At 42.8% G+C, this 23,923-nt stretch overlaps 3 protein-coding genes and 1 non-coding gene across 6 annotated transcripts; 3 read left to right on the forward strand and 1 right to left on the reverse strand.

The window, feature by feature from the left end:
* Nucleotides 1–126: 126 nt before the first annotated feature.
* On the reverse strand, nt 127–199 carry trnav-cac (transfer RNA valine (anticodon CAC)). The gene has a single exon. It is a non-coding gene; the product is annotated as a tRNA-Val (tRNA).
* Nucleotides 200–874: 675 nt separating this feature from the next.
* Nucleotides 875–8,496, forward strand: rfng (RFNG O-fucosylpeptide 3-beta-N-acetylglucosaminyltransferase). Its single transcript, XM_058621313.1, has 9 exons — nt 875–1,120; nt 2,075–2,623; nt 4,459–4,507; nt 4,739–4,841; nt 5,020–5,173; nt 5,284–5,369; nt 6,212–6,377; nt 6,505–6,590; nt 6,664–8,496. The coding sequence occupies exons 2-9, from the start codon at nt 2,147–2,149 to the stop codon at nt 6,755–6,757; spliced, it is 1,215 nt and encodes a 404-aa protein (XP_058477296.1). The 5' UTR covers nt 875–1,120; nt 2,075–2,146; the 3' UTR covers nt 6,758–8,496.
* A 956-nt stretch (nt 8,497–9,452) lies between these two features.
* Nucleotides 9,453–13,984, forward strand: LOC131448668 (L-xylulose reductase-like). 3 transcript variants are annotated; one of them, XM_058621315.1, is made up of 9 exons: nt 9,453–9,561; nt 9,740–9,838; nt 11,034–11,131; nt 11,611–11,765; nt 11,874–11,916; nt 12,261–12,360; nt 12,486–12,550; nt 12,628–12,769; nt 13,752–13,984. In XM_058621315.1, exons 2-9 carry the CDS (start codon nt 9,787–9,789, stop codon nt 13,853–13,855), a joined length of 759 nt encoding a protein of 252 aa, XP_058477298.1. In that variant the 5' UTR covers nt 9,453–9,561; nt 9,740–9,786; the 3' UTR covers nt 13,856–13,984. The 3 variants fall into 3 exon arrangements, with proteins under 3 accessions (XP_058477298.1, XP_058477297.1, XP_058477299.1); XM_058621314.1 differs by having other exon boundaries at nt 9,454–9,604; XM_058621316.1 differs by having other exon boundaries at nt 9,463–9,604; nt 12,652–12,769.
* Nucleotides 13,985–14,085: 101 nt separating this feature from the next.
* Nucleotides 14,086–23,588, forward strand: LOC131448669 (L-xylulose reductase-like). Its single transcript, XM_058621318.1, has 9 exons — nt 14,086–14,526; nt 14,636–14,737; nt 20,289–20,386; nt 21,115–21,269; nt 21,374–21,416; nt 21,740–21,839; nt 21,929–21,993; nt 22,095–22,212; nt 23,360–23,588. Exons 2-9 carry the CDS (start codon nt 14,686–14,688, stop codon nt 23,461–23,463), a joined length of 735 nt encoding a protein of 244 aa, XP_058477301.1. The 5' UTR covers nt 14,086–14,526; nt 14,636–14,685; the 3' UTR covers nt 23,464–23,588.
* The last annotated feature ends 335 nt before the right edge of the window (nt 23,589–23,923 follow it).

Raw genomic sequence — 23,923 nt, forward strand, 5'->3', positions numbered from 1 at the left:
TAGAGAAATTATTTCTCTGCATTTGACCCATCCTAGAATTAGGAGCAGTGGGCTGCCACACTGAGTACCGCCCGGGGAGCATCAGTGGAAAGTGGAAAGTTCCCTTTCCACGGGCTGCCAAATAAATGTTTCCGCCCGGTTTCGAACCGGGGACCTTTCGCGTGTGAGGCGAACGTGATAACCACTACACTACGGAAACTGACGATATAACAAATTATATCTGTTATTCTATAGAGACTATATCGATTTATATTCAATTTAGCTTTAATAGGTTTTGTAGTTCCAGATTAAATTTATTTGGGTGGAGAGGGGGGGGGGGGGGGGGGGACAAAAATGGCTCTTTAAACACTGCTGGTGAGACGTCATGGCCGACAGAGGGCGCTGAGCTGCAGCTGAAACAAACCAACACAGCACGTACCAGAGACTGAGAGCTGCGTCAAGTTCACGAGAGTGTACTAAACGCACTAACAATGCAGTGCATAGTTCACAACATTTTCAAAACAAACGTGCTTCACGTAAAACACGTTCATAAAACACATATAACAAACACATTCGATAGGACATATTCACGGCAGCCATTTTGACAGGCCACAATATGAAAAACAGAATGTTGTAAAAATGGCAGTTTCAGCTTTGATTCACTGTTCCACTCTTCTGAACTACGTGAACTAAACAGAGCCAGTGTTCATTGTGTGGCCTTGGAACACCTACTTATGTCAGTCTGAGTAGAAAACACTCACCTTGTGAGTTGAGTCTCTCCTATTATTATCGATCGCCCCTGCCAGTCTTTTACTTTGAAAGAATCAACCGGATGAAGAATGTGGTTAAAATGGCTGACTTGGTTATGTGCTGCTTACAGAGGTAGTTAGTCCGATCATGTGTCGTTAAACAGAAGCAGGGGCACTGAAAGAGGAAAGTTCTCCGTGGCTGGACACACGTCCAGTGAATTTAGTCAGTGAACGCTGAATAAAATCACTTGTGTGATTCATGAGGACAGAGAAAAATCACCGAGGGTTCGGTGAATTTAAAGTCACGTCGGAACAAGAGCAAAAACAACTAGTTCAGCAGCTGTAGTGGATCCGGTGGCATTTATCATTCAACAGCGTTGAGTCATTTCCAAGTAAGCTAACTGTGTTTTCTTTGTCAATTCCCAGCGAACTTTAAGTGGTTAAAAGTTGTCAAATTAGTCTTCTGTTATTTCGTGGTACAGCATGTAAGTACACACGCTTTTCTTAATCCAAACTTAACGTGTAAATCTTTCAATTCGCACTATTCTCTTGGTAGTGCGCTTGCTTCAGCTTTTTAAAAAGAGTTTACACGTTTAATTTTAATGAAATAGTATTAATAACTGAAGTATCCGAGCTGTTCCATATTGCTAAGTGTCCTGGGTAAGATTAAATGTTGTTTTTACAACGATAACATCAGTGGTTGTAAGTGCAGTATCTGTATGTGGATTTCATTGTTTTCTGAGCCATGGTTGTAGCCAGAGGCGTTTCCAAATACTTTTGGGGGCCCAGGCAAAGTATACTGTGGGGCCCTACACTGACCTGAATCACAAAAGCAAGAGGTGTATACCTCATTTACATGTTTTCCCCAGTCATTTCAATTTCCTGATCAAAAGTCATATATATATATATATATAGATATAATTGACCAGTTCTCTCACTGGAGGTGTACTTGATTTCCGATATTTGAGTATTGCCCCAGAGGCTGTAATTACCTCGACCATAACTACAACAAAAAAATTCTACTTTTGATAATATTTACCTGTGACTTCTCTCCTGACAAACCCATTAAACCCATGAGTTACATTCCAAAAGGTACGAATAAGTGAACAATGCTAAACAGATAGTGAGATTGTTAATGTAATTCTGCATTTAAAAAAACAAACAAACACCTTTTATGTGTATATGTTTCTTTTCATGACACTTTATTTCTGTCCTAACTCCATCCATAACCAGTGTTAAAAGAGTATAAATGTGTGGCTATGACGCATAAAATATAACCAAATATCTTTGTTTTACAGCATGTAAGCAAATGTTCACTGTAATGAACTTTTTCCTTTTCTGTGCAGGACTACATGTGATGGGGTGAGGATGGGACAGTGCTGGAGTGGTGCTGGCAGCGACTGCAGCCCTGGGGGCGGATGAACCTGCTCCATTGGCCAGTCAGGATGCACATAGCATCAGTGGGTGTCAGCAAGTCATGCTTTGTGTTCTCACTTGTGTTCTGTGGCCTCTTGCTTCTGTTCATCCCTGCCCTCCAGCCCGCAGTTCGCCAGGTGGACCTACCTCAGCCCAGACGCCAAATTAGACCTACACAGGCAGTCTCATTGCACCACAACGGGGTTCCAGGAGTGCCCGACCATACAGGGGAAAATGAGGGCAAGGGGGGATCCATTGACAGTGAAATAAACAGGAGTTACAAGCAAGATGTGGACCCCAATAGAAGCCAAGAAAGAGGAGCTTTCCCTGGAAGACAGAGCGGTAAATTATCAGCTTCTACATCCCATGACCTGTTGGAGTTGAAGGACATTTTTATTGCTGTGAAGACTACCAGGAAGTACCACAAGTCCAGACTGGAGCTGCTGATTCAGACCTGGGTTTCCCAAGCAAAAGAGCAGGTGAGGAGAGCTTCAGTCATGTACTGTTGTGGATGTAAGTTTAAATGTATAGTGCTTTTTATACAACTGGCCTGTCCCTGTGTCCAAGCTTTCATGAAACAGTTAACACTGAATTAATCTGCTCTTTTATAGATTGGATTGGAAGATGATGCAGGTTGTTTAGGAAAAAAAAACAAAAAAAAAGCAGGCAAACCAGCTAAAGCCTGCTAAGATTTATAATAACGTGCGTAACAGCATTGATGAAATATTGTGCTGTTCTCAATCCAGATCCCAGTTTCCAGCCTAAATCACATTAATCATATTTATATGTAGTCCCCAGTCCAAATCACCACATGTCCAAATCCATGCTTGCGTAATTCTGTGGTAGATCAGAAATGTAACTGCTTTCCACAAGCCTTACTCAAGAGCTGAATGCTGGGATGTGGCACATGAACACTCTTCTATAACATCTTCTATAAAGATTGTTGAAGTTATGAGCGTGATCAGTCAAGCTGTCAACTGTGTACTGATACTAAGCCATAATATTCAGAGCACATGTGGCTCCACCAGTTTTTACTGCTAAAGGATTTGGCTCTTGTCTGTGTACACCCACTTTCTAATGTTGGGGTGATTTTCAGGGTGTTGTCTCGTCACTGCCAGAGATTTGCAGTCAGTTTTGTATTGGCTGAAAGTATTCGGTGGAACCATGAGCATGTTGATATGAGAATAAATCTTAATTTCATCCCTCAACCACAGTTTTCTCTGTCGGATCAAGTTGTTTGTCGAGGTTATTGTGGAATTATTCCACAGTTTCAACAGCTGCATGATGTTCTCCATCATCCTCATCAACTGTCAAAAACTTCAAATGTTTGCGAAGACCATATGTTGCAATTTAAAAGGAAAGTTTGATCAAAGCGTCTTAAGTGCCTCAAGGAGTTTTAGGAGTGTTAGCTGCCAGCGTTAACCCATCATTTACTCCCATTTTACTGCTCTCATGTCAGTAAATTCTGTCCCCCTGTGTTAATGGCTCACTGTAAAATAAAATGCTGTTCATAGTAATTTGTTTTAATGTAGATGTGTCAGTGTAGCTCTTCTACTGCAGTAGTCTAGGCGGTTTATGGAGAGGGAGCAGACAGTGTTTTTTTATGTGTAGGTCAACTGTAATGACCCCATTAGCCCAAGTGTCTCACCTCATGTGCAGGTGTGTGAGTTCCAGTCTGCCTGCAGGGCTTAGAACAGGCTGGGCATGTCTGTCTCTGCCTGCGCTACACTGACTGCACTTAAACTGAAATCTGCAAATCACTGAAGAAGATGTGATTTAGGTGTATGAGGTGTAACGGCTTTCTTTTTTTAACCTTTCAAAATAAGAGATACACTGATGATGTTTCTCACACAAGAGGAGAAGAGCTTGGTATAAATTCTCTCTCGCAGCACCAACGCAACTGTGACTAATAACATTAAATGTTAGCGTGAATGTGGTGAAGTCAAATTCAGGGAATCAGAAACATCTGTGTTATTTCCTGCAAGTGTTTTCGATGTAATTTGAGATTTCTTCAACCACCAAAGTGACAGAAAAGAAGATTTTGGATTGATTTTAGAGCAGGAAGAAGCCTGTCTTACTCTCATTAAGAATGCTGGTGTATTTTTTTCTTTGGCCTGTAGAAACACTTTACACCTACTTTTGTCAACCAAGTACAACATAAGAGGAATGAAAAGAGCCTTTACCTTTTAAATTATTGCAATCATTGTTAGCAGTTGGTATAAAGTTAGTCACTTTACACATGAGGTATGCTTTCTGATAACTGTGTCCGACTCTGTTGTGTGTTTTTAATCTTCTTCACTTGTCTGCATTTCAGACTTTCATGTTCACTGATGATGAGGACAACGAGCTTCGGATGAGAACAGGTTAGACTATGTCGTAACAAATCACAACACAATACAGATGTATTTTTACACTGGGTTTAACACTTTTGTATGAACATTCTCTGACATCTGTAAAAGTGATTCAATACACTATGATTAGTGTTTATGACTGATTTGCATCCAGTATATGAAGTATACAGCTTTATGTGCATAACATACTGCACTGTACACAGCAGCAACAGAAGTGAACTGTCCCGTCCCTTGCTTTGACAGGAGTGAACATCATTAACACTAATTGCTCGGCGGCTCACACCCGACAGGCTCTGTGCTGCAAGATGTCCGTGGAGTACGACAAATTCATCGAGTCTCAAAAGAAGTGAGTGAACCGTGGTACTGTGACCTCGCACATGCGTTTGTGGCCATTATTCAACGTGACACAGGAGGCAGTAATTCAGAATACTAATCACACTGTAACTAGAAACTTAAATCTTTTGGCAGTAAATATAAATTGTACTAACTTACTGACATTGTGTGGGTGTGTGTGTGTATTGCAGGTGGTTCTGCCATGTGGACGATGATAACTATGTGATTCTGCCCAGCTTGTTGCGATTACTCTCCACCTACCACCACAGCCAGGATGTTTACCTGGGCAGGCCCAGTCTGGATCACCCGATAGAGGCAGCGGAGCGAGTCAAGAGTGACGGATCAGTCAGTCGACTTTATAAATATAGAGTTCCCCCCTTTAGAAAAACCTGTCTGATCTTGATTGTTTACACACTTCCCCACTGGCTCACCTGACTCTTTCTGTCTTATTTCAGATGTCTGTTCAGTTCTGGTTTGCCACGGGAGGAGCAGGCTTCTGTATCAGCAGAGGACTGGCACTGAAAATGAGCCCCTGGGCCAGGTAGGTCATGGATTCACCTGCTCTTCAAGCTGCTGAGCTTTTTTGTGAAGTCGGAAGACTTGCTTGGTTTTGGAATAAACTGTTTTTGGTATGTTAGAAAACCAAGACCATGGGTTTAAACATGTTTTGGACCATTGGGTCAAATGACTCTGCATTGCACACAGGTTTTAGTGAGAGCACAAAACCCAGGTGAACATGCTGGCTTCTTCTTCTTCTGCTGCATTTATGACATACTATCAAATTCCATCCATTAGTATTGCCGTTAGCTATGAATGTATTTAGGAAGCCTTATTGTTTACAACTTTGGACATCACTCATTATTTGCTTTATTTTGAATTATTTGCGCCTTAGAAATGTTCACTAGACCACGAGCGATAGACTTAAGTCAAAGTTGCAAAAGCCGTGTTTTCTGCTGAGTGGAAGAGTTCGGTTCTTTACAGTACTTTATGTATTTGTATGCGTTTCCATTAGGAATAGCACCAAAACACCCAGCCACAACTGTTCCATTCTTACATCTTCCAAAGTAATCTGATACTGATGATGGTGGCTCCACCCTGGACAGTCTGAGCTGATTGCAATGCAAGCCTGACCCAGGGCTTTAGTATTCCGAACCGCATCAACCCGAACCGTGCCCTGATGGAAACGCAGCAAAATGTTTTTAAAAATGTCTTAAATCACCCTTAGAGGAAATTGTCCATCATTTAAAAGGAGTAAGTGCCCTGATAAAAGACAAAAATTGGTTCCTCTGCTTAACTCACCACGTTAAAACCTTGTACCACAAAAAAAGCTGAAGGAAGTACACACATTATTAGCCTCATTGGCTGAAACGCTTCGTGTTTCAGTTTAGGGAACTTCATCAGCACAGCAGAGAAGATCCGACTCCCAGACGACTGCACCATCGGCTACATCATCGAGGCGCTGCTGGAGGTCTCCCTCACGCACACGCGCCTCTTCCATTCTCATCTGGAGAACCTGCAGAAGCTGCCCACTGACACTGTGCTGGAGCAAGTGAGTGTGAATTTGTGTTTTTTTGTGTTCATTTACCATTTATCAAGCACTATTTCTTCAGTATCCTTAAAGAGCAATGGACTGTAATGTTACTTGTAATAAACGTAACACTTTGGTTCTCAAACAGGTGACTCTCAGCTACGGAGGCTTTGAGAACAGAAGGAATGTAGTCGCCATTGTTGGAGGTTTTTCACTGGCTGAAGATCCCACAAGGTGAACACATTAACATCAGCCTGATGCTTGTGACAGAGTGTGGAGCTAACTCTGTTCTCTTTCTGTCGTTCAGGTTTAAGACGGTTCACTGCCTCCTGTACCCAGATACTGACTGGTGTCCAAAGCTCAAACCTCGCCTCAAACACAGAGAGCCACTGCAGCATTGACACCCGCCGGACCTCCGCCCTCGCTCTGCCGCGTCTGAGCCTGGCTCACGCGCAGCTTGGGAATCCGTCACGTCATGTGACATTAAGCAGATGCCTTTATTCAGAGCAGCCTCAGCTCATGCTTCATTAATGCACATCTCTGGTGTGAATGAATGAATGAATGGGTAGAACTGATCTAATAGGTGCAACCAAAGAGTGACTTTACGGGGCTGACAGACCATGAAAGTGGCTGAAGCCCTCTTGTGTTTGGTGTTGCATTTTTCTCCATTTGTAAATTAGCTTTGGAAAGTAAGTGTTAAGAAAAAAAAAAACCAACAACACAACAGCCTCCTTTTCTGTTCAACCAACATGCACGATAAGGCCACTGTGTAGACATTTTGTGAGTGATGTTTTCACATCAGTGTGGTATTATGTTGCACGTCCTGTATGTGCACATTGCTTATAGAGAAGGCAAACCTGAGGTGGGAAACATTCATGTTCAAATATCTAAAGCACATGGCTCCTGCAGTCAGGAACTAACACTGCAACATCGCTGCTAAGTTGACTCCTAATGGGAAATTTAAATGGTTTGATTGAATCTGGAATCTTTACATTCTGTGTTCTATTCAATGAAGCATATTGTTTCCATTAGACTTTAGCGTCTGTAATGCACTCAGATGATTTACCATTTAGATTGATGGTCTCTTGATGTTTACTACTCGACTGGTAAAAAGTGATTGATTTTCTGGAACTTGGTGACAAAACCTTGGAGGCGACGCTGGAAAGACAAAACCCAGCTGTGATGAAATCCTTTTTATTGGGGCAGAATTTGACTCTTCTTATCTTATAGTGATTAAAGAACCACTTCATACAGAGGATACAGTTTATATGAAGGATGTTATTACCTACTCACCAACAGACCACTGACCCGGTATGGATACTGTTGAAGGCATCATTTCTCATAGTGAAAAATGTTTGAGGTACTTTAAAAACGGGACTGAGCAACATTTTACATTTTCTTTTTTTTTTAATCTGTCATGAACCACACATTTGCACTTAGTATTGGTTTAAATATGAGTGAGTATTTGTGTTCAGTGTTTTTTTACATTTAGGCTGTAGTTGTAGCTCGCTGTACACTTCTTCAAAACCGAGCGGCACTTTTTGTTGTAGTCGAGGTCAAACCTGTCCGATGAAGCGACCAAGTCTTCCCCGTGCTCTGCTCCCTGTGTGCTTGTCCGTTGTGTTTAAATACATACAATTTAAAATATCATGTGATTTCAGCCCCAAGTTCGTTTAGACAGATCTGTGTATGGAAAGACATCAATGCGGAGGGGATTCTTGTCTGACTGCAATCTTTTGACTTCAGTGGGTGGAGCCTAACAAATGTCTCAACAACATTTTTCGTGACAATTGGTGTGAAGGGTCATTAAAGGGTAGTTTCTAAAAATACGCTTGATCCCTGAACCTTTTGTGTAGCGCCAACGTGAGGTCAAATTGTTCTGCTTAGCAACACTTAAGAAAACTGTTCTTCCTTTTTAGAATACTGGTTTGTCTTTGATGATCTGGGTCTTTGGCTCCACTTGCTCACACAACCAGTGTTAATTTTTCTGCTAAACAGCTATGCTTCTCCAAATTGCAGAGGTGGCGTCTCACTGCAGGTCAGTGAGTGAGCCTGAGGGAGAGAAGTGCTTCTGTAAACTCTTTACCGCTCATGTATTATGTTGATTTTTTTTTTTAAGAATAAAACCCTCTTCTCCGTCCTCTGCGTTTTTGACTGTTTTGCACGTGGAGCTGCTGCTGAACTGCGGCCGTGATTGTATTAATGTATTTGTGTGTCCTTAAAGTGTCTCCTTCCTGTGTTTGTGTACATGTATTTTCAAAGAAACTATTGGTATGATGACAGAATTGTGGTGGCTCTGCTGGATAGGACTTGGTTAAGTAATATTTAAGAGGGGTTAGTGTTGTTAGGGTGCAGGAGGTGCATTGTCGTGTAGTTGCTACCTCTTAAGGACCTTTTCAAGCATAAACACTGACCTAATGAGGCAGAACCACATTTCTGTGGAACTGGTTAAGTTCAGGGATAATATTTGACTTGTGGTAAGTGTTCGGTTTAACGGCTTATGGTTGAAGTTAGAGATAACGCCTTGTTTTATGTAGCCCAAATGGGATAATACATTGTATTTAGAAGCGTTTTTCGACACTCAAGGACACAAAAAGATGGAAGTGTGTTTGTGTATCTGTCTGCTGCAAGTTGATACCAACAGATTGCAGATAATATGGAAGAGAACTCAACAGATGATTTGAAATATAATAGATTTGAAATACAATATTGTTACTTATACTTTTCAAAACTTTAATTTGTTTAGTTTTAATTATTATTTAATTAAGCACACCTAAGCACACCACCTATCATTTGTATTTTCTGACCTGAGGCCTTGTTAAAACCTTTCATTTTTGAAGCCTAATTTCTACCAGCAGCACCCTGGTGCTACAGGGTGATTTGACTGTGGCATGTTGATATATCATTTAGTTCTGTAAATGCTGTATTATATTGTATATTTTCGTCAGTATTTTTGTTAAGTGGTCAGACCCTGAAGTGTCTGAGAGAATAGAAATAGAGAATTTAAGTGCACCACTGCTGTTTATGTGAACTCTACTCTAACATAGATTTCCACTGTGGTTTCTGCGTGTTCACTGTGACTGTGCAGCACTGACCTGGAAGACAAACATGTGTCCATTAACCATGTGGAAGTTTAATCTTTGAGCTCACAGCCCCGAGTCTCCTGCAGCTCCTCACTGAATCACTGCTGCTGCTGCTGCTGTTGGTGAGTTCCTCCAGCTCCTCTACCAACACCTAACCAAACATAAGTAAGTGTTTGCCTCCTTGTATTTAGGTTAAATGTTGCTTTTTAACATTTGGGGGTTGTCAAAAAACATAAAGGAGTCCCGTGAGCCGTGTCGTGTGCTTTCAGCGTGCAGCTGAATATTTCTTTCCTGTTCCAGGTTGATCCACAGCTGATTTCTGCGCTCACACACACACGGAGCCGAACATGCAGATCTCTTTTGAGGGCAAACGAGCTCTGGTCACCGGAGCAGGGAAAGGTAAATATAAGAAAACACACACAAACAAAGAGACTGAGAGAGAGAGAGGAAGTTTTCAAAGTGTATAGTGACACCCTCAGGCTGCTGTGGGAACTGCTGGTGGGCCTCCTGCGCCACAATATCTCCAAACACCAGTGTTGTAATGTAACAAAGTACAATTACTTCGTTACTGTACTTAAGTATACATTTCACATATCTGTACTTTACTTTGTTATTTATATTTCGAGCAACTTTTACTTTTACTCCACTACATTTCCTCTCACCGTCTTTGTTACTCGTTACTACCAAATTAAAACAGAAGAAGAAGAGTCTGTATTTATATATAGCTTTTCTAGACTTGATGAACTGCTTTACACTATATTTTTGTCATTCACCCAGCTTTCATACCCATTTACATGCTTTAACATGATGAGATTAAATGTCTTGTCCAAGGACACATAGACTAGCAGAGCCAGGAATTGCAGCAATTGAACCCACAACTTTCCAGTTGAAAGACAACTCGCCCTACCACTGAGCTACCATGTCTCAATCCTAGCTCCTCACTTTTTTGTATTACTTTTACTTCTAAAACGTAAGTACTTTCTGATACATTTTATATCAGAAAATTACTTTTGATACTTAAGTACAGTAAATGTTATATACTTTAAGATTTTTACTTAGGTAATATTATAAAAAAGTGACTTCCAATACCACAAATAAGACCATAAGTATTCTTCAATAAATGTTTATTTTACGTAGCATTGTTTATTCCTATATCTGATCAGAATCAGCCAAGTGTATCAGTCCCCCAGAAAATCAGCATCATATATCAGACACTGAATGTCAGTGTTGTGAAAAAGAAAGCTAAATGAGGATTTAGTTGTCTTCTGTTTTAGAATCTCTTACCTGCAATGAAAGAAGGATGGATGTATAGATACATAGTTAGTTTATGCGTCCATTCAGTATGTCGTAGGGTCTACACAACTGCCGTAATGATATTAAATGTGTTTAAACTTTGGTAGAATTGATTAACGGTCCCTCAAAGAGTCTGGTCGCTTCACACAGTGAGAACATTGAGTAAAAAAAAAACCTTTGTTCAGTTCAGTTCAGTTTGGCATGGACTGAGACAAGTGTGGAATGTGTGTCAGCTCTGCTGTCACACACACAGATCCACTCTGTAATAAGTCTTTGTGTTTATGGATGTTTTGTGTCTCAGGGATTGGCAGGGCCACGGCTCTGGCTCTGGCACGCTGTGGGGCAGAGGTCACGGCGGTCACACGCACACAGGCTGACCTGGACAGTCTAACGCAGGAGGTATCCCGCCATCACCGTCACCGTCACAAAAAACACACACACGCACACTCGCATAGCGTGCCATAGGGGCCTCAATCCCTGACCTCTGACTCCTACACACACCCCTTTCTTTTATCTGTCACACTGAACCCCTCATTCCATCTCTCCAGCCATTATCATTTAAGGTGTTCACATCACTTTCCTCTCCACCACACATCTCTATTGATCTTCATCTATTGTCTCTCCTCATCCCCCCCTCTTCATTTTTCATCAACAATCAACATTTTACGGTTCTCACACATAGATTATGTTGTATGATATGTCAGATTTGTCAGACTGGATTTAGACTTAGATGTTAACATTAAAAAAACTGGCATTTTAAAGCTGCACTGTGTCATTTCGTAATATGAACGAATGTCCACACTATTCATCAAATGCACAACAGCTGCTGCAAACAGTAGAATACATACACACATTGTTGACTGTTGTTCCTCTTACAGTGTTCCTCCATCACTCCGGTGTGTGTGGACCTGGCAGACTGGGAGGCCACGGAGGCAGCGCTGCAGGATGTCGGCCCAATCCATCTGCTGGTGAACAACGCTGCCTATGCTCACCTGCAGCCGTTTCTGGAGGTCACACCTGACCAGTTTGACCAGTGAGACAAATATGAAACTCCTCTATGTTCCTCAGCCACACAAGACCAGGCATAGAAATGTGTGAGAATCATTACTGTCATATTTATATGGTGTCTTTTTATTTCCAGGTCGTTCAGTGTGAATGTTAAAGCTGTGCTGCATGTGTCTCAGGTAAGCCAAAAACCCCATATCACTACATTACATATTTTTTGTCCACATTTTGAAGTTCATTCTTTCTTCTGTTTGGTGATATCTGTTCATTATATTTTCAACAATCTAAATAAGATTTAAAGAAGTCAAAATGTAAAGGTTTTTTCACAGGTGATTTATTTTCACCCATAATTACTAATAATGCTGGAGTAAGCAGGAGCTTCCTAGAGGTGTGCCTCAAGGTTCTATCCTGGGGCCCCATTTTTTCAGTTGTGCACATACTATCTGCAAATATGAAAAATGCTCCACTTGAAGCGTCTACCCAACTGCTTCTGCTTAATCTAAACATTCATCTCTGTGTGCAGATTGTGGCTCGTGGTATGAAGGCCAGAGGGTCGGGAGGCTCCATTGTGAACGTGTCCAGCCAGGCATCACAGTGTGCCCTCAGAGATCATACTGTTTACTGTGAGTTAGAGAGGAGCAATCATGTGCCAAAGGTTCAAGTACAGTTGACAGGAAGCAAAACCTTTAAATCAATTAATTTAAATCACAGTAAGTAGAAAGTGATTTCTGATGTTTGCTCTATTCAGGTGCCACTAAAGGAGCTCTGGACATGTTGACTAAAGTGATGGCTCTGGAGCTGGGACCCCACCAGGTACATTCACTCTTAAGTCCCCTTTTTCAAACAGTGACCCATGAATGTGTTTGGACTCGTTAGGACTGAAGTGCCAGTGTTTTGTTCTGTGTTGTGATCAGATCCGTGTGAACAGTGTGAACCCCACAGTTGTGATGACTGAGATGGGGCGTCTGGGCTGGAGCGACCCTGAAAAAGCCAAGGTTATGATGGATCGCATTCCCCTGGGTCGCTTTGCAGGTCAGTCAGAGCAGAATATATGTAACCTCAGTATAGTATGGTACAGGGGTCTGCCACCTGTGGCTCTTTGGCCCCTTTGCAGTGGCTGCTTATAGCTTTGAAGAAGCTGTTTTTCAAACTTTCTTGTAGAGACTAAGGCGTAAATAAAAGTGTTTAGATATATTATACGTCACATCCAGTGTCCACGTCAAATGCGATATTGAAAAACGACACTTAAATTCAGTGATGTGTACAGGAAGAAGTAAACATTTGTCAATTTTTAAACCCATGTACTTATGCTAGGCAGGTTTTGTCAGGCATAAATTATTCATAAAATGGTTTTATTTTATTTCAGTAATTTTTTTTCTCCACTTTATAAGAGGTTGGGTATAAACAGCAATGAAATGTCAACAGTTTTCTTTTTGTAGTCCTTAAATTTCATGAATACGACAAACATTTATGTTGCTTTTTTAAATATAGTATATTATGTGTGTATAAAACAACTTTATATGTGATATTATCTTCATTTTATGAGGTCAAATAGGGGTTTTTTTGCAGCTTCAGATTTTTGGTATAGTAGGACGATGACCTCAGTCCTTATCGCTTGTTTCTACTGCCACACAGTGGGGGAAAAAGTACAGCCCACACTCTTAAAATAAAATCAAGTTTGTGTTTCCCATGATGCTGAATTGACATTAAAAGAGATGTGTGTGTTCATAAAAGAGTGCTGAGAAGGAGCCTGTAGGTCGATTCAGATTCAGGAATGTGGATTCCACTCTGGAAGTGGAACAATGGCGCAGCTGTGTCTGTCCATGTGTCAGTCAGTGTGGGTTCTTGTGGATGTGGAAAGTGCTTATAGTGTCCTCTTATAGCTTGATTGAGAGTCTGGAAAGTTTGTGGTCTGTGCCGGACTCTGCCAAGTCTATTTTTCTGGTGGCAAATAGAGAAATCAAATAGAAAACTAAAATGATAAAACCGGGGCGTTGTGTGTTTGTGTTTGCAGAGGTAGAGGACGTGGTGAACAGTATTCTGTTCCTTCTGAGCGATAAGAGCAACATGACTAATGGAGTCACTCTGCCAGTGGATGGAGGCTTTCTGACATGTTGACCAATCGTAGCTTCACTTCACCGTGTCGCCCCCGTGCTCACAAGAACAAACAACAATCAGTCTCGTCGTGTTTCGTCATCAGGTCTGTTTTACTAAAATAAAAAATGCATCTATTGCACCAACAACTGATTCCCTGTGTTAATAAGTCTAATGTGAGCATTTATTCCTATGAGTCTGAGTATTATAGAGGATGAAGATTGTATCTTCATCCTCGGGTACTATGTCCTGTTTTTTCCAGATGTTGTTTTTAGCATTGGTAAAACAAAGCGAATCATTCTTTTATTTTAAATGACATCATCCAATATGGTTTAATATAATCCAAGTTTGACTCAATTACTGAGGCTCCTGACCAGTGATGGGGCAATATGAGATATTATCGCTCATCTATATCGATTGGTTATTGTATTGCACGAGGAAGGACGACGATATGTCACCTAATCGATATTTTGCCACACGGGGGAGACAGCCACACCGCAGGCCTGCGACCATACTGATTTCCACTGTGGTTTCTGCGTGTTCACTTTGACTGTGCAGCACTGACCTGGAAGACAAACGTGTTGTGTCCATTAATCGTGTGGAAGTTTAATCTTTGAGCTCACAGCCCCGAGTTTATTGCAGCTCCTCACTGAATCCCTGCTGCTGCTGCTTTATCAACAACTAACCAAACATGAGTAAGTGTTTGCCTCCCTCCATTTAGGGAAATGCCGCTTTTTGACATTTGGGGAAATGATCTGTCAGAGGAGGAGTCCCATGACCCCGTATCCTGCATATTTCCTCCAGGCTCCAAGTTGATCCACAGCTGATTTCTGAGCTCACACACAGAGCTGAAGATGCAGATCTCTTTTGAGGGCAAACGAGCACTGGTCACCGGAGCAGGAAAAGGTAAAAAAACACACTCAAACGCACACACACACTAAGAGAGCGAGCGAGCGAGAGAGACAGGAAGTTTTCAAAGTGTACACTAAAGTGAAACCCTTAGGCTGCTGAGCTTCTCACGCCACAACATCTCTAAACACCAGTGTTGTAATGTAACACAGTACAAATACTTTGTCACTGTACTTAAGTACAAAATTCACATATCTGTACTTTACTTTGTTATCGTGGTGGAAATAACGACTCGGATGCTCTCAGAAGAGCTTTGAAATAATAAAGAATACTGGTCAAAGTCCAACTGCGTTCGAGTTTTTTATTGTCAGGAGTTATACAAACACATAGGGTGCCTGCAGAGAGAACAGCATTGTAACACAGATACGGAGTAGTAATGGGTTTGTCAGCGGAGGAGGCATTACATGGATTCTTAAGAGTTCGTGCTCCCGCTGCTCCAACCACTGAAGTGCCAAAGGAGCGTCTTACACGATGAGCTTCATCTGTTGGCGACTGATGCGGAGAGGGAGTGGTTTGGATCACTGACGTTGAGGCAGAAGTCGAATTGTAGGCAGGTGGAGCAGCCGGGGACAGGAGCCATATCAGAGGTAGAACCACTGTGCACGACACCAACGTCAGACAGCACAGTGTTCCATGCAATGACATAACAGGGCGTCTGAACGGGGCCGTTCCATGGTGGAGGGTGGTAGCTTGGCATGCTACGTGTAGCAGTGGGACGCTTTTCGCTCCTCACTGATCTTGCTCGGGATCGGTGCAGTAACTGGGAACAGTGTTACTGCGTACACCCTTGTTCAGGTGCCTGAGATGCTTAGCACTCCCGAAGTTAGTTTACTGTTCAGTTACTGGTACGGTCCTTGTCTCTAGCGGTTCAGCTGGAGCAGGGACTTTCCTGCAATGGGACGTGTGGATCCATGTAGACCGCTCAGCAACCTTCGCGGCCGTCTGAGTGACCAGCAGGACCTGGAATGGACCGTCCCACCGAGGATGGTTCCACCGCTTTCGCCTGAAGCTTTTCACCACGATGTAGTCACCTGGTTGCAGAGTGTGGAGTTGGCCTTCTGCAGGTCTGGGAAGGGCCGTTGACACCTGAGATCGAATGTCTGCAAGATGTTTTGTGAGGTTGGAACAGTAGGTTAGAACATCACTTTCACATAATGACGTGACAGGGGATGGAGCCTTAGGTGGTGGCACTCCAACATTGGGCGGAGCTGCAAACAGGATTTCATAAGGACTAAGGTTTGTGCGACCGCGCTTGCACATTCTCATGTACATCAACACTATAGGAAGTGCTTTTGTCCATGGGAGACCTGTTTCACTACAACACTTAGCCAGTTTGGTTTTCAGCGTCCCATTCTCTCGCTCCACTGCACCCCCACTGGCTGGATGGTAAGAATAATGTTTTCTGAGATCAATACCAAGATGTACAGAAATTTGGGAAAGGGCTTCGTTTGCGAAATGTGTGCCATTGTCACTGGACAGACGACTGGGAATGCCCCACCGTGGAATGATGTCGTTCAGCAGGGCTTTTGCCACTGCCGATGCATCAGCTTTTGCCGTGGGAAATGCTTCAACCCACTTAGACCACATGTCTACCATTACGAGGCAATATTTTTTCCCTCCGGATGGGGATAGCTCAATGAAATCCATCATGACATGTTCAAATGGGCCAGGTGGTGGGGGGTGTGCCGCCTGGTGTGTGATAGGAATTTGCCTTCCAGGATTATGAGATGCACAAATCATACATGCTTGGCAGTATTTCTGGGCATAGGTGGTAAAATTTTTTGTGAACCAATTTTCTGCCATAGCCTCCATCATCCCTCCTTTTGACACATTGTCTAACACATGAGTCAATTTAGCATAGTGAGGGAACAATGCGGAAGGAAGACATGGTTTTCCATTAGGTCCCAGCCAACCTTCGTTAGAGTAGGTTGCACCAGCGGCCTTCCACAGACGCTTATCGTCCGCGGAGGCGAGGGATTGCATTGCAGAGAGAGAGGATGGGACAGGACTTGAGACCGCACAGGAGACCGGTGTCGGCGGTGGCAAAAGAGATGCTACTTTAGCTGCAGCATCCGCGGCAGCATTACCTGTAGAAACAGAATCAGATTGGTAAGTGTGAGCTGCGCATTTGCAAACTGCCACAGTGGATGGGAGCAAAATGGCAGTCAACAATTCAGCAATCAGATGGTGATGAAGAATCGGTTTACCGTCCGATTTCAGAAACCCACGGTGTTTCCATAACGCACCAAAATCATGGACTACCCCAAATGCGTACCTAGAGTCTGTGTATATCGTGACACTCTGTCCAGAGGCAATATGACAGGCCCTTGTGAGTGCCACTAGCTCAGCGGCCTGTGCGGAGTAGTGTGATGGCAGTGAGTCAGATTCTATCACTGCATGGTGGGAACAAACAGCATGTCCAGCGCAACAATGACCCGTATCTGGATTACGAGAGGCAGATCCATCCACGAACAACTCCAAGTCCGTGTTCTGCAATGGAACGTCAGACAAGTCAGGGCGGGGAGAACACGACACAGACAGCTCAGCCACACAATCATGAGGTTCTCAGGTGTGGGCAACAGAGTAGCTGGATTTAGAATTGCACAACGTTTTACCGTCACATTCGGCAGATCCAAAAGGCAGGTGTGATACCTCAAAAACCTAGACATAGTAAAATGTGAGGTCTTTTGATCTGACAAAATGTGATGAACCTCATGTGGAACGAGGAGAGTCACAGGGGAATAACCCACGATGTCCCTGGACGCCACCAGGGCCTTTTCTGCCGCTGCAAGCACCGAGGAAGTCCGGCTGCGACTGGATCAAGTTTACAGGAGAAGTACGCCACCGGGCGTAGCTGAGAGCCATGTTCCTGTAACAACACAGAAGTCATACGCGCATTTCGTTCATCAACAGTCTGCGTATATGGTTTGGTCGGATCTAGCAAACCCAGAGTGGGAGGAGATTGCAGTGCAAGCTCCAAAGCGGAGAATGCTGCTTCCGCCTCCGACGTCCACTCCAGGCGATCACTCATCCTTCTCCCTTTGGTCAACGCCCCGAATGGTTTGGACATATCGGAGAAATTGGGAACAAAGGAACGACAGTATGGACTGAGTTTCTTTTTCTCCCAGGAAAGGGCTCTCCCACCACAGACCTGACCATCACCCTCGACAACTCTGTAACGCCTTCTCATACCGCAAGGAACCTGCGTGTGACACTTGATGACCATCTCTCCCTCACTGCCAACATTGCTGCAACAGCTTGATCTTGCAGATACATGTTGCACAACATCAGAAGGATATGGCCTCTTCTAACCCAGAAGGCGGCACAGGTTCTGGTCCAGGCTCTTGTCATCTCACGCTTGGATTACTGCAACTCCCTCCTGGCTGCAACTCATCCAGAATGCAGCAGCTCGACTGGTCTTCAACTTACCAACTTACCCCAGACTACACCGCTCCTCCGCTCCCTTCACTGGCTTCCTGTAGCTGCTCGCATCCGCTTCAAGACTCAAGTGCTTGCGTTCCATGCTACAAACGGATCCGGTCCAGCCTACATCCAGGATATGATCAAAACCTACACCCCAGCCCGCCCACTCCGCTCTGCATCAGCAAACCGGCTCGCTGCCCCCTCACTGAGAGGATCGCAGAGGCATTCACAGAACTCGAGACTGTTCACTGTCCTAGCTCCCAAATGGTGGAACGAGCGCCCCATCGACATCCGGACAGCGGAAAGCCTCCACATCTTCCGCCGCCGACTAAAAACACATTTCTTCCGACTGTACCTTGACTAAGACGACGACGGGAAAAAAAAAAAAAAAAACTATGACTAGCACTTCATAGTTTGGCTTACTTCTAGCTCTTATTTGTACCCAAATGTTTAAATGCACTTATTGTAAGTCGCTTTGGATAAAAGCGTCTGCTAAATGACATGTAATAATGTAATGTAATGTAATTTGTTCATGTCTTCTACATGATATGCCTCTTTTGTACTCATACTACGTTTACTGAACAACTTCACTTTTTCTTTCTCTAAACATTCACGTAATTTTGACAACTGAGTCTTACTCATCGAACCTCCTTCAGGAAATCCATATCTCGTACACCACACATTTAAGTATTTTACACTGTCAGGATCATATTTTTGTTTCATGTCAGTCATTATTGGCGAGTCAGGTTTTGAACATGTTTGCTCTTTCAAGCCCGTTGTACCCATTTTAAGTCCGGTCTTGCAGTCCAACTGCTCACACGACTTCTTTTATACAAACTCACGGATTTTAACCGGTCTTGTTTCTTTTACAAACTCACGGATTTTAACCGGTCTTGTTTTCTTGTGTGCGAGTGGGACGACACCGCTCCACTTTATCACTTTTCACACCTCACAGGACTTTAACCTGTTCTCGGAGTATACGCCTCACAGGACTTTAACCTGTTCTTGGAGTTACTAAAACCTCACAGGACTTTAACCTGTTCTTGGAGTTTCTTATGTGCGAGTCGGACGCCGCCGCTCCACTTCAGTGTTTTTTTTTTTTTGTTTGTTTTTTTATATCGGGCGAAAGATCAAACAGTCATTTGTATCGAAAGCAGTGGTTCATATGATATCAAATGTTTTCATTATTAATCGGTACAAGTTTTAGCGATTCATTTCGTTACTAAAATGAGTTTTGAATTAGTACTTCTCACCGAATTTTAGTCGTATTCTAGTTCGTGGATCCCATCGACGTTACACGAACCCATGGACCGAGTCCTCGTCTCTCCGATGTTTGGTTGAGGTTTGAGGATGGATGTCGTATCCAGGTGATCAGCCCTCTGGTCCGGTACTCGACGAACGAGCGCGGGATCCCACTTCTGATTATTTATAATTCTAGCAACTTTTACTTTTACCTTCACTACATTTCCTCTAACTTATCTTTGTTACTCGTTACTACCAAATAGAGAAGAGTTGGTAATGGTCTGTATTTATGTGGAGCTTATCTAGTCTTTACAGTTTTCACACGCTTCAACACGGGGTTAAGTGTCTTGCTCAAGGACATGTTGGCGCATTTCCACTGGCTCTACTCCCCTAGACTAGCAGAGCCAGGAATTTAACCCACAACCTTCCAGTTGAAAGAAACCTCGCCCTACCACTGATCCCCCATGGCTCAATCCTAACTCCTCACTTTTTTTAAATACTTTTCCTTCTAAAACTTAAGTACATTTTATATCAGAAAATTACTTTTGATACTTGTGAAGTAAGTGAAATTCACCTCAGCTTCAAACACCTTGACCCCCGCCTCATCTTCCTGCCTGACATGGCTGCATCCCGGTTAAGTGCAGAGATGAGACGAACGATTCTCCATCCATCCATTCATCTTACACTGCTTTATCCTCCACACTACGGGTCACGGGAGGCACTGGTGCCAATCCCAGCTGACATATGACGAAAGGGCACGGTGCAACCTGGACAGGTCATTAGTCCATCACAGGGCCACATAAAGACAAACAGCCATCCACTCTCACACACACAGATCCACTCTGTAATAAGTCTTTGTGTTTATGGATGTTTTGTGTCTCAGGGATTGGCAGGGCCACGGCTCTGGCTCTGGCACGCTGTGGGGCAGAGGTCACGGCGGTCACACGCACACAGGCTGACCTGGACAGTCTAACACAGGAGGTATCCCAGCATCACTGTCACAAAAAACACGCGTGCACACACGCACACTCATCCCTGACCTCTGACTCCTACACATACCCCTCTCTCTTTTATCTGTCACACTGAACCCCTCATTCCATCTCTCCAGCCATTATCATCTGAGGTGTTCACATCACTTTCCTCTCCACCACACATCTCTACTGATCTTCATCTATTGTCTCTCCTCATCCCCCCTCTTCATTTTTCATCAACAATCAACTTTTTACAGTTCTTGCACTTTTATTTCGTGCCACATATAAATTATGATGTATGATATGTCAGATTTGTCAGACTGGATTCAGCTAAGACTAAAAAAACTGGCATTTTAAAGCTGTAGTGTGTCATTTCTTGATATAAACAAATGTCCACACTAAGGACCAATGAAAAGTTTCAGAAGTGGATTTGGCATGCGTACTTATGTCGCCTTATGTCAGCTGAAATTGGCACAGCACCCTCCTGTAGGGTATAAAATGGTAGAAGATGGATGGATGGATATCGTAAAGCAGCTAAATAGAGCTTTTGCGCCCATATACTTGTCATTACGGTAGCCCTCAGGACTGCCACGGCCAACCAAGACAAAAGTGGAAACAACTTTGTCCCATTTTGCTCTTCTGGCCTATACAGTCAAAATATAACAGCATATTTATATAGAGGTTTACATAGGGCATGTACTTCAATAGAAACATTGTTGCCTGTTGTTCCTCTTACAGTGTTCCTCCATCACTCCGGTGTGTGTGGACCTGGCAGACTGGAAGGCCACGGAGACAGCGCTGCAGAACGTTGGCCCAATCCATCTGCTGGTGAACAACGCTGCCCGTGTTAACCTGCAGCCATTTCTGGAGGTCACACCTGACCAGTTTGACCAGTGAGACAAATATGAAACACTTCTATGTTCCTCAGCTACAAGAAACTACACAAGACAAGTTGTAGAATAGTGTTATATTTATATGGTGTCTTTTTTATTTCCAGGTCATTCAATGTGAATGTTAAAGCTGTGCTTCATGTGTCTCAGGTAAATTAATGACATTACACATATTTTTGTTTTTGTCCACATCTTGTAATTCCTTCTTTTTTCTTTTTGGTGATATCTGTTCAGTATATTTCCACAAGCTAGAGTTTCCTAGGTGTGCCTCTAGGTTCTATCCTTGGGCCTTTTTTTTTCTTCATTTTTGCACATACTGTCTGCAAATATGTAAATGCTCCACTTCTCCATTTTTCACGTCTTCACATGTCACATTTAACAAATCTGATTTGGTGACACAACAATGCCATTTGTTGAAGCGTCTACCTGACTGCTCCTACTTAATCAATCTAAACCTTCATCTCTGTGTGCAGATTGTGGCTCGTGGTATGAAGGCCAGAGGGTCGGGAGGCTCCGTTGTGAACGTGTCCAGCCAGGCATCACAGTGTGCCCTCAGAAATCATGCTGTATACTGTGAGTTCTCCTCAAATATAGTTTATGTTTTAAAGATTAATTTAAATCACAGTAAGTAGAAAGTGATTTCTGATGTTTCCTCTATTCAGGTGCCACTAAAGGAGCTCTGGACATGTTGACTAAAGTGATGGCTCTGGAGCTGGGACCCCACCAGGTACATTCACTCTTAAGTCCCCTTTTTCAACCAGTGACCCATGAATGTGTTTGGACTTGTTAGGACTGAAGTGTCACTGTTTTGTTCTGTGTTGTGATCAGATCCGTGTGAACAGTGTGAACCCCACAGTTGTGATGTCTGAGAGGGGGCGTCTGACCTGGAGCGACCCCGAAAAAGCCAAGGTTATGATGGATCGCATTCCCCTGGGTCGCTTTGCAGGTCAGTCAAAGCAGAATATATGTAACCTCAGTATAGTATAGTACAGAGGTCTGCAACCTGTGGCTCTAGAGCCTCCCGAAAGCTATTCCCGACACTTAAATTCAGTGATGTGTACATGAAGAAGTACACATTTGGAGTCCTGTCCATTTTTAGATCCATGTACTTAAGCCAGGCAGGTTTTCTCAGGCATAAACTATACATAAAATCGTTTTTTTATTTATTTTGACACTTATAAGAGGTTGGCTATAAGCGGCAATTTCTTTTTGTAGTGCTTAAATTTCATAAATCCTTTCAGGGGTCTCCAACAAGTAGCTCCCGGTCCCTTTGCAAGTAGCTCGCCAAAGGTTTCAAGAATCAAACATAAACCTGCTTACATTTTTTTGCAATCCCCCTTCAACCACATTCAGTTTGTTGGGGTTGAAATGAGCTATGAGAATAATGTTAAAAAACTTAAGTAGCTCTCGGCCATTTTCATTTTGTCAAAGTAGCTCTCAGAAGAAAAGAGGTGTATATGTATATATAAAAAACATATACAGTACATTTTATTATCTCAATTTTTAAGGGTCAAATTGTTTGTTTTATTTGCAGCTCCAGATTCATTTTATTTGGGTGGAGAAGGGACAAAAACGTCTCTTTTCATTCTAAAGGTTGCAGACCTCTGGTATAGTAGGATGGTAACCTCAGTGCTTATCGCCTGTTTCTACTGCCACACAGTGGGGGAAAAAATACAGCGCACACTCTTAAAATAAAATCATGTTTGTGTTTCCCATGATGCTGAATTGACTTTAGTTGCATAATTTTAAAAAGTGACCTGGAGGGTGTGTGTGTTCATAAAAGAGTGCTGAGAAGGAGCCTGTAGGTCGATTCAGATTCAGGAATGTGGATTCCACTCTGGAAGTGGAACAATGGCGCAGCTGTGTCTGTCCATGTGTCAGTCAGTGTGGGTTCTTGTGGATGTGGAAAGTGCTTATAGTGTCCTCTTATAGCTTGATTGAGAGTCTGGAAAGTTCTTGGTCTGTGCTGGACTCTGCCAAGTCTTTTTTTTTTTGGTGGATTTCACAGTCAGGGTCTTGTGGTACAGCAAATAGAGAAATCAAATAGAAAACTAAAATGATAAAACCGGGGCGTTGTGTGTTTGTGTTTGCAGAGGTAGAGGACGTGGTGAACAGTATTCTGTTCCTCCTGAGCGATAAGAGCAACATGACTAACGGAGTCACTCTGCCAGTGGATGGAGGCTTTCTGACATGTTGACCAATCGTAGCTTCACTTCACCGTGTTGCCCCTGTGCTCACAAGAACAAACAACAATCAGTCTCGTCGGGTTTCGTCATCAGGTCTGTTTTACTAAAATAAAAAATGCATCTATTGCACCAACAACTGATTCCCTGTGTTGATAAGTCTAAGATTTATTTTTAGATTTACATATTTGAATGATAATGAGATGAGCTGAATTACAATCAGCCTCGGGTACTATGTCCTGCTTTTGCCAGATGTTGTTTTTAGCATTGGTAAAACAAAGCGAGTCATTCTTTTATTTTAAATTAAATAATTCAATATGGTTTAATATAATATAATATAATAATATAAGTTTGACTCAATAACTGAGTCTCCTGACTAGTGACGGGGCAAAATAAGATATTATCACTCATCGTGTACAATTTCTGTTATTGTGATGATCACGAATGGAAAAAGAACATTAATATGTATCTAAC

This window comes from Solea solea, chromosome 21 (assembly GCF_958295425.1).
Source record: "Solea solea chromosome 21, fSolSol10.1, whole genome shotgun sequence".
NCBI lineage: Eukaryota > Metazoa > Chordata > Actinopteri > Pleuronectiformes > Soleidae > Solea > Solea solea.

Excerpts from the sequence above, each read along its gene's own strand:
- rfng (XM_058621313.1), top strand. The coding sequence starts at position 2,147 with ATGAACCTGCTCCATTGGCCAGTCAGGATGCACATAGCATCAGTGGGT. Across the intron at positions 5,370-6,211 it reads AAAATGAGCCCCTGGGCCAG|TTTAGGGAACTTCATCAGCA; the intron begins GTAGGTCATGGA and ends TTCGTGTTTCAG. Across the intron at positions 6,591-6,663 it reads CTGGCTGAAGATCCCACAAG|GTTTAAGACGGTTCACTGCC; the intron begins GTGAACACATTA and ends TCTGTCGTTCAG.
- LOC131448669 (XM_058621318.1), top strand. The coding sequence starts at position 14,686 with ATGCAGATCTCTTTTGAGGGCAAACGAGCACTGGTCACCGGAGCAGGA. Across the intron at positions 14,738-20,288 it reads GGTCACCGGAGCAGGAAAAG|GGATTGGCAGGGCCACGGCT; the intron begins GTAAAAAAACAC and ends TTTGTGTCTCAG. Across the intron at positions 21,417-21,739 it reads CTGTGCTTCATGTGTCTCAG|ATTGTGGCTCGTGGTATGAA; the intron begins GTAAATTAATGA and ends CTCTGTGTGCAG.
- LOC131448668 (XM_058621315.1), top strand. The coding sequence starts at position 9,787 with ATGCAGATCTCTTTTGAGGGCAAACGAGCTCTGGTCACCGGAGCAGGG. Across the intron at positions 11,917-12,260 it reads CTGTGCTGCATGTGTCTCAG|ATTGTGGCTCGTGGTATGAA; the intron begins GTAAGCCAAAAA and ends CTCTGTGTGCAG. Across the intron at positions 12,361-12,485 it reads CAGAGATCATACTGTTTACT|GTGCCACTAAAGGAGCTCTG; the intron begins GTGAGTTAGAGA and ends TGCTCTATTCAG.